This window comes from Danio rerio, chromosome 21, assembly GCF_049306965.1.
Source record: "Danio rerio strain Tuebingen ecotype United States chromosome 21, GRCz12tu, whole genome shotgun sequence".
Classification (NCBI taxonomy): Eukaryota; Metazoa; Chordata; class Actinopteri; order Cypriniformes; family Danionidae; genus Danio; species Danio rerio.
The window spans coordinates 20,001,121-20,020,786 of NC_133196.1; the positions used below are offsets into that span (position 1 = coordinate 20,001,121).

General features: G+C 36.6%; 1 protein-coding gene across 1 annotated transcript in view; it reads right to left on the reverse strand.

Moving 5' to 3' along the window:
* Window positions 1–499: 499 nt before the first annotated feature.
* si:dkey-112m2.1 overlaps window positions 500–19,666 on the reverse strand; it is a 224,052-nt gene continuing 204,885 nt past the window's right edge. Inside the window, exons 6-9 of the mRNA XM_009295369.5 lie at window positions 16,336–16,544; window positions 8,680–8,947; window positions 5,166–5,357; window positions 500–3,389 (exon numbers count right to left, since the gene is read on the reverse strand). Of these exons, the coding sequence (XP_009293644.1) occupies window positions 2,271–3,389; window positions 5,166–5,357; window positions 8,680–8,947; window positions 16,336–16,544 (1,788 nt within the window). The 3' untranslated portion in view covers window positions 500–2,270. The remainder of the gene's footprint in view (window positions 3,390–5,165; window positions 5,358–8,679; window positions 8,948–16,335; window positions 16,545–19,666) is intronic.

A 19,666-nucleotide genomic window follows, 5' to 3' on the forward strand; every position in this document is an offset into this window, starting at 1 on the left:
GGTTGCACGCTAATGTCACATTAACATGGAGTAAAGCCTCACTGCGCTGATCATTAATTAGTCTGGCCTGTCTCGGAGGGGAGGGAGCTGCACCATCCAGCATTGGGATCCTGCCTGTATAGTTTAGCTCTAATGAGCCTTTAATGTGCAGGACTGAAGAAATGGACTATATCTCAAATCCCGAGCTATTGTGTCTGCAATAACCTTTGAATTACATGGTGCACACAGCCGCCACAACAACACACTTCTCGCTAAAGCCTGTGGTTTACTGCAGTGCAATATGGGTAAAATTATAGAGGGCTTTCAAAACATTTTTTTATATGCAGCAAGGTTGAATCGCAATGTTGTATTTGCACACTTACAGTATAGTTCAGCAGTTTTAAGCACATAACCTTTATATGGAGACTTGGGTCATGTGCCTGTCAAGGAGAATGACCATCAAAGGCTGCAAATCCCCTCTGAGGCAACTGGGGTTAGAAATCAGCACCATCAACTGGTAAAAAGTGGAAAAGCAGGATGTCATGGTTTATTTAATATGCAAATAGAAAACCCAGTGATGTAATGCATAAATTAAAAGATGCTTTTTCAGGACTTTATGGTAATAGGCAGTGCTTTTTTAGCTCACAAAACAGACAATTAGTTAAACGAAAAATAAAATAAATGGCAAAGTAAGCTAAAATGCTACATACTGTAACAAACATTGACTCATCACATTTAACAGAAACATATTTTAACAGTACTGACTGGATAGGATCACTGACCGGCGTTGAGTGGACTGTCTTGAACCTCCTCAAGTACAATTATTCCTCTGCGGTCTTCATGAACGTGTCTGTTTCATGAAGTACAAGACATGTGTAGAACAGCGGAGAGAATTAATTAATACATTTTATACTATTAATTAGTCTTGATTTTAATTAATACCATCTTACATGAGACATCTGGATGATCCACTTGGACATCATGCCAAAATAACTGAAAGAGGAATAAATCAGCACACACTATCTAATGCTTTAGAAAGTAAACTGTTTAAAGGGTAATTGTATATTGACTAAGTCCTTTATGATATTTCCAAACAGCTCACAAATATAGATCGAGGGGTTTTCTAATCAATGTATTCACAAATATACTGTTCTGTGGTTTTCTTATGAAAGTATACACGTCTCTCCACTGCATCAATCACAGTACCTGAGGACAGAAGCCCCAAACTCATCCGGTCCAATTAACTTTAACCTAATCATTAGGCTAATCTGAGGGACATTTGTTTAGGTGGGTTAGGTATTCCTTGTTCTATTCTCCAATCACTGTAAGGGGGAAAACTAAACAGAATAGAAAGGAAAGCAAAGAAATGAAAAAAAGGAAATTAAATGCTAGAGCACACATACATAAGCATTTGGAGCGCATATCATCTATCATTCTAATACTGTAAACAACATATTATACAATATTGATAACACTACCTACAACAATACAATTTGCTCAACAGCTCTCGAAGGGATGTGGAGGGTCATTTATCTGCCTGTTTTTCCCAGAAGTCTTCTGCCATATTTATATACATGTTCATTCAAACTGTTGGTGGAAAAAGTTCCAAAATAGACCATTTTTTTCATCCGTCCATACTTTGAATTCACATGCTTGTACATATGGTTGTCAGTCTTTGGAGAAATACAGTAGACACACAAACACGGACAGGAACAGAGATGTATAAAAATATGTAAAAGCTTACAAAATGTATTCTCACTCATCACCCGAGCCAGTCAATGTTCAATTTGTGGAAATGCTGCAGTTTTCCAGCGCACTACTGATATGTTTAAATGTCAGCTCTTTGTGTTTTCTGAGATATTCACTCACAAAAAGATACCACCACCAACCAGGCTTCAGTGTGATAAATTGAAAAAAAAAGAAATATTTATATATATATATTTTTTAAAATATACAAATGGAATATCCTCTTCTTCGGAAAAAAAAGAAAAGAAAATATAGACATCTCGATTGAAACATTTCTCATAATCCAATGTTCTCACATCCTCAGCAGTTTCACAACCATCTCCGTTTTCCTTCTTTCCTGATGATGAACCCTCATGACAGTTGCCATGGAAACAAGACCAGATGAATGGCTTGTCTTTTCATGGTGAGATGTGAGTTTGTCTGAGTGCAGTAGAGTCAGGACAACCCCTCCACCCCACCACCACCACCACCACACCACCTTACCCAGAAGGCATATGGGTGAGCTACGCTTTTGTCTGAAAAATACATAAATAACTACAAGCACACTATACGATGTTCTTGGTAGCATTTTCATTTAACCTTTCCATGTAATTTCGGAGCTCTTTGGAGTCCCCAAGCTCAATGTCTGGGCATACCCATTTGATGTCGCTCTGACCAATGAGAAGAGGGCTTATGGATGGGCAGCCATTGCTGGGCTTGCTATGGCTGAATGTGGTGAACTTGACCCGTTTTCGTTTGGTAGTGGGAGAGTTTATGGACTCTGCCTTGTGATCTCTCCCAACACACCCTGAGTCCGAAGCTGATCTATGGACCTGACCCTGCACACTCTTCTGGGAGGAAAGGCCATTAAGGAGCTGGCTACCTTCCTCCAGGCCCAGCCCGGAGTCCATGGTACCACCTAGCTCCTCTTGATCCAGACATAAACCAGCTTGGCTTTCCAACAATTCAGCATCGTGGCCTAACCAAACCCAGTCGTGGGCGTGAGCCATGGTCTCCTGGCCCTCCAATGGGAGCTGCTTGTTGCGATACTTGAGAGCGTAGGAGACGCAATTGATTAGAAACACCAGGATGGCCAGGCAGAAGACACCTAGCAGGGCGTACATACCTATTTCCAGGTCTGTGAGTCCACGGCGAGAATGCAGCAGGTCATCCTCCATGTTACGTCCAGGAGGAAGATCAGCTTGTGCTGGAAATTCAGAGAAATCCATAGGAACATCGCCGGCTGAGAGCCTGTCACCACTCGCTTTTCCTGGAATGGAGGATTTGATGGTGGTAGCACCTCGATTCATGATTCCAGCCTCCATGTCTGAGATTGAACCTCCATAGTATGGAGCATTAGGTCTATATCTCCTGTCGCTTGCGCTGTTTCCTGTTTCTTCATCTCGACCAAACTTCACAAGGACGTTTGCATTGCCGGCAGCCAGAACAGTGCGGCGCTTGGTTTTAAGACATAATTCAGGTCCATACATCTCCAGGCGGACCAACATTCCTTGCCCTTCCCCCTTTGCCACCACCACTGGCCATCTCCAGGAGGTGCTTTTCTTCACTGACACCACCTGGTCGTCCAGCGAGGTGGCCGTAAGAATGAAATGTGCAGGGTTATAGAGGTCCAGAGGGGTCATGGAGCCATCACTGAACTGAAGCCACGCACTGACAAGAGACTCCTAAAGAAAAAGAAACACAAGATGAACGAATGCTGTTGGGAAAAGCTAGCTTTCTTTCCTTTTATAAAGCTTGCACAATTCTTAACCTGAATGCAGGATGGTTTAAATGGTTAAATATCCCTAAAACCAATTTTCAAAAAGAACAGACGCATCAATCAGCGGGAGATTCAACCAATCTGCCCGTTTTATGTCTGAATGTGGAGAGGAGAGTAAACCCCTGCCGGTGCAATGGTTTTGTGAAATCAGACTAATCAGAAAGAAGCTTTAAATGTGAGATGACTCAGAATAAGTGGGCAGCCCCAAGCAGCAGGATCCACTAACAAACCACAGCTCCTCATTAACATGCTGCACATGTCAAAAGGACTTTGTCCATAATGACAGTGATTACAGTGATTGCACCTGCTCTTAGATAAAACAATCCAGAGATTCCGAGAAACTGGCATGGAAGTATGCAGCATGCAATGTCATGACCAGAAAACCAGAATACAATTTTAAATTTGATGCCATAGTGTTAAAAAATGCACAGACTATTTAGAACACTGTGGTTGGTGATCTTTTTTTTTTTGTGATACCAGTGCAAAATATGTCATTTTAAAATGTTTTTATATTTAAAAAAATATATACCAGACATACTTACACATCTTTTTTTTTTAGAAAAAATCTTTAAACTGAACATTAAGTTTAAATTAACAAGTTTATAGTATACATAAATATGAACTGAAATTTCAGTAATTATGAATATGACCATATTGGTCTTCTCATCTAAAAAAAAAAGACAACTCCAGACTTATCTTACACAATACATATATACAGGAGTGTAACTTTAAACGCCAAGGGGGACATACATGTCCCTCCCATGTTTCCAGCTTTTTTGGATTTTTTATGTGCACTGTCATTTCCACAGATGAGTGTCTCTGTTTGTCAACGCATGCATCCGCATCAAATAACTTTGTGTGCACGCTCTTAAAATAACTCTGTGAAAGTTCTAATGAGCAGATATTGCAGTTGAAACAACCGTTTCAGTCAAAGATAGAACTCCTTACAGCAATAGAAGATGACTTTAATGTCAACAAGGATGAAAAAGGAAGATGTGAGTTGATTGATTGAGTTTATAAGCAGTATTTAATCATATTTAATGTCAGACAGCATATGCCTACATCTCTTGATGTTTGTATAATGTTTAGAAAATTAGCACCAGGGATGTAATTATTTTATTTTTATTTTACAAGTAATAAAATAATGATCAACATTTTCATATAACTTTTATTTAATTTAGTTTTGCTGATGTCCATCTGTAATTAATTACAAAATTGTGATTCAGCGCACACTGTTCATAAATTTATTAGAAGTTTACATTTTTAGGTTAGTTTGTAATCTAAATTTTCATTTTAATTTTAGGTTGGAAATTAAATGCATTTAATCAGCCTATTTCCCCCTGGATTTTGTGTCAGCACAGTCCCTAAATATATGTAAATGAAGAAAATGGGATTTAAATTAGAAACATTTTACTCAATTTTGTGACCTCCCCACATTACAAGCCAAAGTTACATCCTTGCATGTATAGGTTATATAGTGGTACATATATAAAATAGACAATATACCTATTGAATTAGATTTTGGTGGATTTCAGTGCCCAGACCTACAGAATACCATAGACACAAGTATGTTTGTTTGTATGTATGTATGTGTGTATGTATGGATGGATGGATGGATGGATGGATGGATGGATGGATGGATGGATTAACTGATTGATTGTTATCAGTCTTACTGGAATACCTGATTAACACTGTGCATGGTCTCCTGTGTGGTAGCTGTGGCAACGATGGCCCTGTTGCTTCCCGTGCTGAGCTGAAGGTTCAAGGAAAGTCCAGAGACCAGCTGCACACCTAGCTCTGTAATACTGACTTTATCATCCAGAACGCGGATCACCCTCTCAGCCAGAACTGAGTCTGATAATGGGGACATCACCTGGATAAAAAATACACACAGATATGCCTCTGTTACATAACACTGAAACAACAGTATATTTTCTCCTAGTTTCTCATAATGACACATAAAAAAACTGAAGGCTGTGTGCAATTTCAAAAATCTTAGTGACAGCTGTCCGCCCTCGGCCATATGGCAATATCTGACACACGAGCATGAAGATGACTTCGATATCAAACGTGACGTGAAGACTTCCTATCTGGATCAATTAATTGCAAAGCAGCCACCTCCATATTTCCGCATTCATTATGTTATAATGAAGTGTCAGAAGCTATTTACTTCTTATCTGTAAGTAGGACTTCCACTGTCACCAATGCGCACGGCCTGTACTTGCTTCTAACTACCATTTGTACACTAGTCCTCAGGCGACAGATTTGCACTCGAAGATGCAGCCATGTTAAGGTAAAGAAACAATCCTTACGATGTTTTTATATTCTGAGCGCATTCTAATTTGCCATTTGATTTGAGAGATTTATTAATTAGACATAAAAAAAGAATAAGCAAGGGGAGCCTCGGGCCTTACTCAACATTGCGTAAGATGCTGCCCCAGTGCTCCACTTATTTTATAGATCTGTTTCTAACAGTTACTGCATGCCATGCTACTTTAACAAATCTTTCCTTCCAAACGAAACCTGCTCTTGAACATTTTTGAAAGCATACGTATATCCCCCCTTTCTAATTGCAAATAATTAGTAAATCAATTTAGTTTTAATGAACTGCAAAACAGGTGCGTCCCTCTGGAAATTGAATAGTACATTTGGCCTGACAGCAAGGTGGACGATTGGCAATTTGGCCATGGTTAAGTGCTGTTTTTTTTATTTCAGGCATCTCGATATATAAAGCAGCACTGCTTTTCAGACTCCACGTATTCCATCCCACCATTACTGGGCTTTTTATCTGATTTTAATTTCAGCAAATGGATCAAATCGAAGCGTTCTCCACCTGTGGCTCTGGCGTCTATCTTTCTCTGCCAGACAGCACTCTAATGGCACTTTCAGCTCGTCAAGGGGGAGTATTTATGTGTGAAAGTACATGTGACAGATCTATAAGGAAAAAATGTGTAGTCTTCACAGACCAACACGTAATTAGTCGGTCTTAATAAAGAAGATTATGGTTTGTGGTAAGAGCTGTGAGAGATGTGCAGACAGACAGCATGCAAGCTGTGACAGAGCTAAGTGCTGTCTAGCTCTCGTCTGACAGCGTACACGTGTCACATCACAACTCGAGCTGATTCACCTCTCATCCGCATGGAGAGATTGACAAATGACAGCTCGGCTTTTCCAATAAAAACAAGGACGTCCTCACTTTTTATTCATGCGGTAGAAACACAAGGGAACTGCGGCTTAGTCAGCTGTAACTGTCAGTTTTCTTTCTCCAAAATGTGCAGCTCTGGCTGTGGTGTGGAGAGGAAATTGCATAATACGTTATAACAAATGAATCATGAATCTAGCTGTAATAACGCTGAAAATTCATGGACTGCTGATATCCTATCGATTGTGATATACCAGTAAAATGTTTACTATGATAAGAATCGCTTGTCTTCCAGCAAAAAAATAAAGAAATAAATGGAATTACGGCATCTGGAATCTGCCTCTACAATCTGGAAGTGGTTTGGTCTGGGCGGTATAGTGAAGCAAAAACTGGCCTGTGCAATGAATAAAGATACATTGTAACAGAGGAGTGTTTGAGATAATTTTGTGTTCATGTTTTGGTTATCAGACATGGTGATATTTCACGAAATTTGAGAAAAAAATATGATCTGATATGAGTGGCTGTTATGATCACCTGCGATCTAGCGGCTGCAGATGGATAAAGGACAACCAATCTGCCATTTTATGGCCTACAAGATCCAGTCATACACTACCACACACAACCAGTTCCTGATCCTAACTGATTAGACTAACAGCACAAACACACACATTGTTGCTAAGTATTATTATAGGCGTGTTAGAAACGTGGTTCCCTTGCCTAGTCTTGTCATGTACTGAGCTTTGCTTTGTTATGTTTATTCATGTCTGCTGCTTGACCATCCATTTGCTTATTGACCAAGATTATGGATCGCCTGTATACATCTGATTACTACTGTGTTGACTGTTGCTTGCCTGACCATTCTGCTAAATAAACCTGCATTTGGATCCGCACCCCTGTTGTCAAGCGTCACTGTCACATTACAATGGCTATAAGAACACAGATAAATCAAATATACACTCAATTGTGTGCTCGTTTACTTAATGTTTGATCAGCTTACTCAAAATCATACTATTTTATCATATTCTATCCTGTGATGAATGCTATGTCGATTAGCATTTCATTATAAATATACTTAATTCTTATAAAAACACTCAGGATGGCTATAAGAACACAGATAAAACAAATGTTCTTACAACTGTGTGATTGTTTTAATCAGCTTAGCCAAAATCATACTATTTTATTGTATTCTAGCCAGTGATGAATGCTATGTCGATTAGCATAGCATTATAAATATAAATTCATATTTATAAAAATATTCACAGTGACTATATGATCACATATAAACTAAATATTGTCACAACTGTGTGTTTATTGTCTTCATGTTTGATCAGCTTACTTGAAATCAAGCTATTTTATTGTAATCTATCCAGTGATAAATTCTATGTTGATTAGCATAGCATTATAAATATAGATTCATATTTATAAAAATATTCACGGTGACTATATGATCACATATAAACTAAATCTAGCTACAATTGTGGGTTTATTGTCTTCATGTTTAATCAGCTTACCCATGTTTAACTTCTGCTTACTCAAACACAGCAATGACATGATGTCTTTATCCACTTGTTAGGTCTGATGTAATGCGAAGCAGCTCCAGATCCAAGTGTTCTATCAAACTGAATGAGGAGGCTCAACAAATGGTAATAATAAACGTTTACAAAGTGCTGTAATACTTTCGACAATCATGATCGCAATATATATATATATAACCATGCCTAATATCAGATTAACAAGCGAATTGTCCTTTGTACTTGGAGATTGTGTGCAAGGCGCCCTCTAGCTTCCAGTATGAATGAAATTATATTACATCGTGTGTTCTCACATCACCCTGTTCTTGTTTAGAAAATACTTCTCGTTAAAGATGCATGATGATTTAAAATATTTTAATTGTAACAGACACCAGAAAATATTGTGACAGTTTTAAATCCACATTGCCAATCCCTAACTGCTATATTATTGTGGTAGTGCATGTTATTTAATCAGCATTACATGTGTTTATGGTACATGATGACACACTTTAAATACTAGATTAGAACTTCCTGTTTCTTACCTGAACTTTGGTGGTGCCAGTGTTCAAGCCGATCAGGACCTGCTCTTCTGACAGCTTGGCCACACGTTCATCCGCCACCCTTAAAGAGTCTCTCACCAGCTCTGTTACATCCACCTGCCAGTCACTGCCCAGGAGGAAGTCTGGCTGGCCCTGCCACTCTTCTGGCTCGGCCTCAAAGTGTGTGAGGACACGGACGGTGGTGCTCTGGTACTGTGGAGCACAGCTTCGGTCCTTCCTGGCTCCTTCTTCCCCATCATCCTCTCCAGACCTGCAGCACAGAGAGCATTCGATACTGAGCGTAAAATCTACTTTTTTATTAAGTTAAAGTAATTAATTAACAAAAGCACTTTCAAACACTTTGAAGTTATTTTCAGAGGTATAAAAGAAAAATAATCGTATTAAAAATAAAAACAGAGGAGTAAACAGTATTCTAATCTATGCTATTTACAACATGCTATTTAAAGACCAATGTGTAAAATAAATAGAGTTATTGTCTAACAACAAAAAAGAACAATTCAGATGGGTCTGAATTGAGTTGTCATTAACAGCAGCACAAACCTACATAGGTTCGTAACAAATTTGCTTAAAACCAGTTAGACATTGGCCAGTATAATATTCTGACAGTATGATAAACTTGGATAAAAATATCACAGCTTCACGGTATAGTGATTATTGCTCTAAAAATAAGTTATTTTTTAAATGTCTGAATAAAAAAAACAAAAATTCCCCCCTTTATACTTAATATATTTTATTTTGATAAATATTTAAAATATTTTGGAGCAGGAGCTAAACATGTCAGGCTAAATAATTCAAATGAATCATTGACTTCTGCTGTCGTCATTCGTTTCAAACACACATATTTCTTTACAATTTAAAACAGCATCTTTGGATATCTTTTCAGCTGGATATACTGTTGTCCTAAAAAAACAAACAAACAAACAAACAAACAAAAAAGTAAAAGAAAATCTTACATATATCATAGGAATAGTAAAACAGAAAATTTGGGCAGTTTTAAAATCTTAACTTTTCCAAACTGTGGTATATCTTGAAAACGGTTATTGTCCCATGCCTTCCAGTCCTAAGGTTTTCACTGATTGGCCCCAAACAACTTTGAACAGGCTTGAATATGTGCCGGTTGAGAAGCCACTGTGAAAGCAAATCTTTTATTTCAAAGAATTATAAATGTATATATATATATATATATATATATATATATATATATATATATATATATATATATATATATATATATATATATATATATATATATATATATTTATATTTTTATATATATGTTGTTTTTAAGTTTTTCTTAAAACAGTTAAGTAGATATTAGACTCCTTCAAATTTTAAGTATTTATACATAAAAATAAAAATAAACATGATGCAAAAAAAAGAAATCTTAACATTTCAAGGTTTAAAAAAGTTCAAATCAACCAAATAAAGGTAAAACAAATAAAGAACCAAAACTTTTAAGCAAAACTATTATTTTAAATATGGCTAAAACAAAGATGTGCATTATATTCTTATATACTTGTGTATGTGTGTACAAAGTTGAAGTCAGAATTATTAGCCCCCAATTATTTTTTTCCCCAATTTATGTTTAAAAGAGAGATGAGTTTTTCAACACATTTCTAAACATAACAGTTTTAATAACTTCTCTCTAATAACTGATTTCTTTTATCTTTGCCATGATGACAGTAAATAATATTTGACTAGATATTTTTCAATATGACTAGATATTTTTCATACTAGTATTCAGCTTAAAGGGTTATTAAAATGCTAAAAACTAGGTTAATTAGGTTAACCAGGCAGGTTAGTGTAATTAGGCAAGTTATTGTATAATGATGGTTTGTTTTGTAGACTATAAAAATAGCTTAAAGGGGCTAATAATTTTGACCTTAAAATGTTTTTTTTTTCTTTTCTTTTTTTTTTACTTAAAATCTGCCAGAAGAAAATATTATCAGACTGTGCAAAGGGAAAATTTCCTTGCTCTGTTAAACATCATTTAGGAAAAATGTTTTAAAAGAAAAAAAAAATTAAAAGGGGGCTAATAATTCTGACTTCAACTGTATGTGAGTGAGAGAGAGAGAGAGAGACAGAGCAGCAGTGGTGTTCAGTCTCATATTAAGGTTGAGTGGCTTCAACAGGCTATAAATGTGAGCCCTATTCACATTACAGTGATAATGCACTTCCTCTGCTCGCACAAACAGTCCAGCACCAGGTGAACAGGCCGGCAGCTCAGGCTATTCCATTATTTTTAATGAGTCAAAGCCATCGAAAATAAAAAACAACAGAGGTGGCAGGTTAACATGGTGTCTTTGAGCGGTGCGAAGGCCACGCTCCTCCAGACTTTTACGCAGCGACGCCTGACCAGCGCGGCAGAAACAGCATGACATTTACAGAACACAGGTGTATAAACAGGGCAGGCGGCGCTCAGATGAGGAATGTCAGGTCACTGCGGGTCTCAGGAGTAATGAGCTCCAGTCTTAAAACACCAGCGCATGTCTCCCGCTCTCTCACAGGTAATCAAAACACTTCCGCAGACAGACTTGACCTCGCACTAACAGAACATATGATACAGCAAGGGCACAGAATTAAGACTAAAGAGACAAATATGAACACCAGCTGACCACTGTCTTAAAGGGACAGCTCACCCGTAGATGAAAATGTATTTCCTTGTGTCTTTCTAAAACAGCACAACTTCTACTAAGCAGCATGAAAGTGCTTTTACACTAGGGTTTATAGCCTGGTCAGAACTGGAGCTTCTATAAAAATGTAAAAATTATATGATCAAAAGTGATGACAACTATTTTAATTTATGCACATTTTAACTATGCTTTAGGTGTCTGTTTTTTTAATAATGATTTTGTAGTGGCTTTTCACCTTTTATTGGGATAGGATAGTGGAGGACAGACAGGAAAGCATTGGGAGCAGAGAGGGGGGAGGGAACGGCACGGAGCCTTGAGCTGGGAATCAAACTCAGGTCACCGTGAGTGCCATATGTCAGTGCACTTAGACCCAATCCCAATAATGTTTTTTACCGCTACCCCTTATTAACATTGGTTATGAATGTATTAAAACATGTTATTATCCATGCTTGTTTATTATAAAATTTCATAATAATGATGCTAAAGAGAATTGGGACACCCCCTTCACACGAACGCACAAAACAAGGGGCAACGAGAAGGGCTAAGGTGTAGAATAGGGATTGTGATTTAACCACTAGGCTATTGGAGCTGACTGTTTTAGGTCTGTTTAATCAATGTATGTTGCAGTGACTTGTAAACTTGAGTTTATTCAAGTTAAAAATTTAAGGCAGCTTTTTTTTAATTGTACAAAGTTCTTTAAAGATCACTGTGTAAATTAAATGGATAAATGGATAAAAACAGCCCTAAGGTTTTCACTTATTGGCTCCAAAGAACTTGACCAGGCTTGAAAGTGTGTTTCACAGCATGTTGAGAAGACACTATGAAAGCAAATAATTTATTAATTTATTAATATTTCAATAAGGATCTTATTATCTAAAAAATTAAAACAACATCATAATGGATTACTGGTCATTTTAATGCAATAATGATTTAATGTAATGATGAAGTTGATTAATAGATATTATATATACAGTAGATCCATCAGAAATCACTCTCATATTATTAATAATAATAATAATAATAATAATAATTATTATTATTATTATTATTAATAATAATAATGGTAATAGTAATAAAAGCAATAATGACTGGACTAATAATTTCATTTGAAAATACATACAATAAGTAATAAATAAATATTGGACAGATAAGTATTTAAATATTTTTCTTTTTTTACGTTTAATTAATGCCGTCTTTATGAACAATCATTTTCTTTAAAAAATAAACATGAAAAAAACAACTTCAAACTTTTGACCAGTAGTGTACATATTTTCATATATACAGTTGTAGTCAGAATTATTAACCCCTCTGAATTATTACCCACCCCCCTCCACATTTCTGTTTAACGAAGAAATTTATTAAACACATTTCTAAACATAATAGTTTTCTCATTTCTTTTAACTGATTTATTTTATGTTTGATATGTTGACAGTAAATAATATTTGACTAGATATTTTTTAAGACACTTCTATACAGCTTAAGGTGACATTTAAAGGCTTAACTAGGTTAATTAGGTTAACTACGCAGTTTAGGGTAATTAGACAAGTTATTGTATCATGATGGTTTGTTCTGTAGACTATAGAAAAAAATGCTTAAAAGGGCATTTAGTAGATCACATAATTCAGCCTTCACATAATTTAGTATTTTTTCCCCTTATCCTAAATTTGTCTTCAATTTGACCTTTTGTTTGTGTCATTTTTGTAAAAATCTCTTTGTTTGTTTTCTGCACTGCAAAAAAAAAAAAAAAAAAAAAAAAAAAAACAATAAAAAATGAGAAACAGTCCTCATTCAGGTGAGGAGCTGTAATTGCATGTCTATTGCATGATCATTTTTCAGCACAAGACAAAGCTGCCTGTTGTCCGCAGAATGAACTTGCCTTAAAGCATTTTTCTACAATGCAAGAAAAATGCTAAATAATTCAATATATACATATTCTAATGAAAAATAATATAAAATACAGTTTTACGGCCAGTTAGAAATATGCATGACTTTCTCAAGTTAATCCAAAAGTGAATTAGTTTTACAAAGCAAGCTCATTTCCAAGCAATCTAGTACAATAGGAGCTTTAAAAAAATCTTGGTACTGATTTTTTTTGCGCAAACCACATATTTTATTCCTGTCAACCACACACTACAGATGACAGGCATATCCATTTTTTGAGTCTCATCAGTGCCTTGCAATTTTTCTACCGTTCATTCCATCTGTCTTCCGTCTTCCGGTTCTCGCTTATCATGCATGAGTCAATCCAGCAGGATTGTTTCTGGTGGAAGAGTAATTAAAAATTATCTCGTGGATATCCGCACGGTATGCCAGCATTAACCTGTGTGTTGTCTGGTGCTGGTGCGTCAGAAGCAGGTGTGCCTGAAGACGACCCAGTGGTAATTAAAAAGTCAGCGTCCGCATCCTCCCTCACCACCATCATGCTTTCCGGAGGGAGATCCGTACATGTCTGGTGTTACCAAGAAACAACCGAGCGTAAAAGCGGCTGTTTATTAAGACAGGCCAGGTGAGCTGGAGCATTACTGTGCAGTACTGAGAGACTTACTTCAGTAATGTAAGAAATCATTGTGTTTTCAAATCACCAGTCGCATTGCATAACGTGTGGGCTGTGCAGGATATTTTTTGCTCAGATAAATATTAGAAATCTTATCTGAGTATAGTCAGAAGATTCTTATCTTCTAAATTCTAATTTACCAAAGTTACACATTTATAGAAACTTTATAATAGACAAAAGATTTTAGAAGGTTTTTCACCTCAAAAGAAAAATAATACTTTTAACATCTCTAACAGGTTCTTGAAAACCTTTGGTTATTTCTTAATTTTTAACAGTGTAAAGGGTAATATATTACTTTTTAATTTTTTTGTCTACTCAAATATGGTGGCACGGTGGTGCAGTGGGTAGCACTGTCATCTCACAGTAAGAAGATCGCTGGTTCAAACCTCGGCTGGGTCATTTGAAATTTCTGTTTGCATGTTCTCCCTGTGTTCGCGTGGGTTTCCTCCGGGTGCTCCGGTTTCCTCCACAAGTGCAAAGATTTGCACTATAGGTAAATTGAGTAAGCAAAATTGTCAATAGTCTATGTGTGTGAATGAGAGTGTATGAGTGTTTTCCTGTACTGGGTTGCAGCTGGAAAGGCATCCGCTGCATAAAACATATGCTGGATATGTTGGTGGTTCATTCCGCTGAGGCGACCCCAGATTAATAAAGGGACTAAGCCAAAAATAAAATAAATGAATAGATGAATGTCTACCAAACTTCCAATTTTAATGTTTTACGCTATTTTTAAGCTTCACTCACACCAAAAATGATAACTATATAGATAACTCTAGTGATAACTATATTAGTGTCACACCAGCAATTTTGTATATTTTAACCATTTGCTGCTTTAAAATCGGAGTAGGATTTAATCTTTATGGACCCTTTTCACAACCCTGTTTGGACGCGTTTAACGGTCCTTAACATCTTAAAATCTTACAATTTAAAATTTTTAGTTTTGAAAAATTGCATGAACATTTATATGAATGTATTATATCATTTTTGCTTCAAATTACAAAAAAAAAGAATGACCACTTGTGCAAGGCATTTGTAATGCATCTATGGAACAGGACAGTAAATTTGATGGAATTCTCTTCTCTAGCTGCCGTCATCAGTCTCACACATTTTTTTTCCTTTTTCTTAAAGTCTTTATAACATCAACATTTTAAAAAATTATTTGTTGTACTCTCCCATTAACTGCACTCTAAGTTTACGCAACTACGATGACTTCCACTTCTAAGAAATCCGGAATGTGAAAATGGTTGTCCATGGTTATCAATATTTATGCAGCTTTTGATGTCATTTCGATAAATCGTGTAGTCCTAGTATGTAAAGCTTATTGAATAAGCATGGGTGCTTAAAATAAAGATAAAAGTATCTAAAGTATCAAATTCTATTAAAATAAAAATCAATCCTAGTAAGTTTTTAGATGAAATGTTACAATGGCTAAAAAGATAGTTAATCCAAAACGGAAAAGTCATCATTTACTCATCCTTTACTTGTTCCAAACCTGTTTGAGTTTTTTTTTTTCTGTTCTGTAAACACAAAAGAAGATATACTGAAGAATGTTAAGGATTAAACACCTATCTTTTTAGTAAAGCATACACACAATGCATCGCATAACAGTTTGATGCATGAGTATGCTCCACGCAGGTGACCAGGATTGACAACCACCTGTAGGACACACTCCTGTCTTAATGCACCATACATTTTGTTAGAAACACTCATATGCTTTACATGTTTGTTTCCACGTCTGTTTATATAACTACTGTTTTCATTTATACAGTAGCACTTCATTTTTGCATCTTTTAAATACACTATGAACAGCTGCTATGCTAATTATTTTCTTTATTCCCTAGGGTGTAAATAGAGGCCACCAGAGATTATGAGGCCAAATTATGCAGCAACATTGATGCGATTCAAGACCTGTGAAGAAATGATGCCAAGGTATCCATAATCTTGGACCAGGCCGTATTCTGAGCTGATGTGACATACTCACACCTGCAGTTTTCCATGATGGATGTCCAGCGTTTCCAACTCTGAACTTTTAGAAGAGAAAATTAAATCACACTGAACTGAACTAAACTGAGTTTCAACTCTGAAATCTGGACTTTATTAAAACTTCTATGTTAAGCTGCTTTGACACAATCTACATTATAAAAGTGCTATATAAATAAACAGGAATTGAATTGAATTGAATTGAATGTTGAAATTTTAGCTTTCCCTATCATGTGCATCAATGGTTACAAGACCATTCTTCAATATATCTTCTTTTCTAATACCAACCTAAAATACTCAAATTGACAAGTAACGTGTAAGTAATTAAATTTTTTTTGAGTGAACTATTCTTTAACATCAAAACCTTCTTGGGAAAATTTAAATATGCTTAATTTGTATAACAAACTCTTTTTTTCCTCACTTTTAATGAAAGATCAAATTGTGATTCCTTAAAAGCAAACCATGTTTAACCTTTGGTTGGCGGCATCTGCAGGAACTCTCCAGCCCCTGATTTGGCTGAGCTCAGGATCAGACATCTCGATCTGCAGGGGAAGTCGAGGCGTCCACACGCTCAACTCCAGCTGAGCACTGAGGTAACTGTAAGTGAAGTTCACCATCATCTTCACCCTCCCACGCGTCTCCTTGCCATTGACGTACACATAATCACACCTTTCGGACACCTAAGAGGCAGGAATACAAATCAGACCGCAGATAAACAAAGCATTCAAGCAGCACTGTATTCAAAGCAGCACTAAATTAAAGAAAATTGCAGTGCTGGCCAAGGTATCAGCCTACTTTTCACTCCAATTTCCTGGCGACCATTTCAAATTTTGAAAGCGCAAAAAATGAGGCCTCTCCGTGTGCTAATCAGCGCAATATGTGAAAAACAGTCTGGCCTTTGTGTGTTTTCTTGCCGCTGTTGCTCGCTTTGATTCTGCACTTTAATGAGGAAGATGAGAGATTGGACTGGCTTTGACTGGTCTGTCCAACTATTTATTTCTGACTACAGTCGGTGGAGAAGTAGCCATCAATAACTAGATCCTATATTTTTCATGCTTTGGGGTTGAAAAGAGCTAACAGATGGGAGGGATGGAAAATAAAATAGTAGTCAAGTCTTTCCAAAGCAGCAAAGTAATTCATTTGTAGAATATATACAGTGCACTTAGCTAAAGCGTATGATACCTGGCAGAGAGAACATTTCTTGTCATCCAATCAACTTGAGGGCTTCTTTAAAAACAACAGATGTGAAAGTAGACCAATGGCAACAGTGCTTGATTTCTGAGTAGCTGCCCATCAGCTTGAAACCCAAGATGACAAGAGTGTGAGTTGTTTATGAGATTTCCCTAATGTTGTGCCATTTTCCCGATCATCATACTTGTTACATCTCAATATCAGACTGCTATTTGGTAGCCGCAATCAGTAAGCAGTAAGCTTTCATCAAGTTCTCATTTGCTCACTGCTTGCAGTATCTCAGGAATCAATTTCATCTTTTTTTGCATCAACAAAAAAGCAAAAAGACAAAGTCTCAAAGACTTATCACTTCCTAATGAAGTTTTAGACTACTTTCTATTTGCAACAGTGGGGATAGTCAATGGTGCATTTATTTGAGCTGTGATTAACTCCAGTTGCCACTATCCATTATACAGTGCACACTGAACCCTGTGAAATGAATAATAAGTTTTGTTGTGATAATGGCTGCAACAATATGTGTGAACTAAAAATCACATTAGCTTTCATGACAGGACTGGAAAAAGTTTAGTCTTAATAGGAAAACCAAAATACATAATTTACAATTATTATACTTTATTTTCAAATAAAGTAAATGACAAGGTTATATAGGAAGGTTACAGTTACCACTAAAATTGCATTCATTTATTTTTATAGTGGACCAACAGATTACATATACACTCACTGGCCACTTTATTAGGTACTGCTTGCTAATGCAAAGTTCTAATCAGCCAATCACATGGGAGAAGCTCAATGCATTCATGCATGTAGACATGATCAAAATGATCTGCTGCAGTTCAGACCGAGCATCAGAATGGGGAAGAAAGGTAATTTTGGTGACTAATTGTGGCATGGTTGTTGGTGCCAGACGTGATGGTCTGAGTATTTCAGAAACTGCTGATCTACCGGGATTTTCAAGCACAACCATCTCTAAGGTTTACAGAGAATGGCCAGAAAGAGAGAAAATATCCAGTGAGCGGCATTTCTGTGGGCGCATATGCCTTATTGATGCCAGAGGTCAGAGAAGAATGGCCAGACTAGTTTGAGCTGATAGAAAGGCAACAGTACTTCAAATAAACACTTGTTACAACCAAGGTATGCAGAAGAACATCTTTGGATGCACAAAACTTCCAACCTTGAGGCGCATGGGCAACAGTGGATTTGCTACAATTCGCACATGCTCACCAAAAATGGACAATAGAGTATTAAAAAAACATTGCCTGGTCTGAGTCTCGATTTCTGCTGTAACATTTGGATGGTAGGGCCATAATTTGGTGTCAACAACTTAAAAACATAGATCCATCTTGCCTTGTATCAATGGTTCAGGCTGGTGGTGGTATAATGGTATAGGGAATATTTTCTTGGCACTTTGGGTGCATTAGTACTAATTGAGCCTCATGTCAACACCCCATCCTATCATCTTCTATTTGGCTACTTGCAGAAGGATAACGCACCCTGTTATGAAGCACTAATTATCTCAAACTGGTTTTTTGAACATGACAATAAGTTCACTGTACTCATATGGGCTCCACAGTCACAAGATCTCAATCCAATAAAGTACCTTTGCGATATAGTGGAATGGGAGAATCGCATCAGGGATGTGCAGCTGACAAATCTGACAAATTCTGATTAATTTTGTGGTTGTTTTGAATTGTCATTTTAAAATATTATTTAATAATAGTACAGATTTTTAAATAAATAGTATAGTTTAATAATGTATATTAAACAGAAACAACATTACGCATTCTTAAGATGATATTTTACTGTACAGAAATGAAAATCTACCATGTAACTCCATTGTTTTTCATGTCAAGCAAATGATTATATTAAAATGAATATTTGAAAAAATAAATCATTTAATTACACAGTGAGTTTTTGGTGACCAATTTAAATCCTCAAATAGACTTACATGTTTAATTTGTAAACTTAATTCCTATCTGGCACTTGTGGATTTGGAGTTAAGTAAATACATAGATCAGCAATGAATTGGTCCAGTTAACAACACCTGTCATTGTTAAATATATTCACACTGTGTGACTAAAAGCAAACGATGCCTGATGTAGTAACAATGAACAACTGCAGTGAACTTAAATAGAACTATAATTCCCTGCAGCAATTATATCTTGTTAAACACCTGTTAAACTGTCTGGATCTGCCCATATAAATGACATAATGGTACAATCTGCAGTTTCACATCGACAATTGTATTCTTTACTTCCTCATTTATAAACTATAAATCTCCTACAACAGTCTGAGAGCCAGAGGTGCTTTGGCGGCCTGTGAAGGGATTTAGTTTGGGTATACAGATTGAGAGAGTGTGTTTAGTTCATGGGTCAATCTAACTTCACTGCATCATGCCCTTCTCATGAGTGTCTGTAAGCATCATAACAGCCTGGCAGGGCATTAATCAGGAACATTAAGACTGCCGATGAGAGGGACACTTACAGAGGACGTCAAGACCCCTGCGGAGACTGAGTTGGGTACTTAATGACCCATTCAGACGGGCACACAGAGACACTGGACTAAACTGCTTGACGCAAGCACTGTCCCTCTCTGCTCGTCCATCTCAGATCGA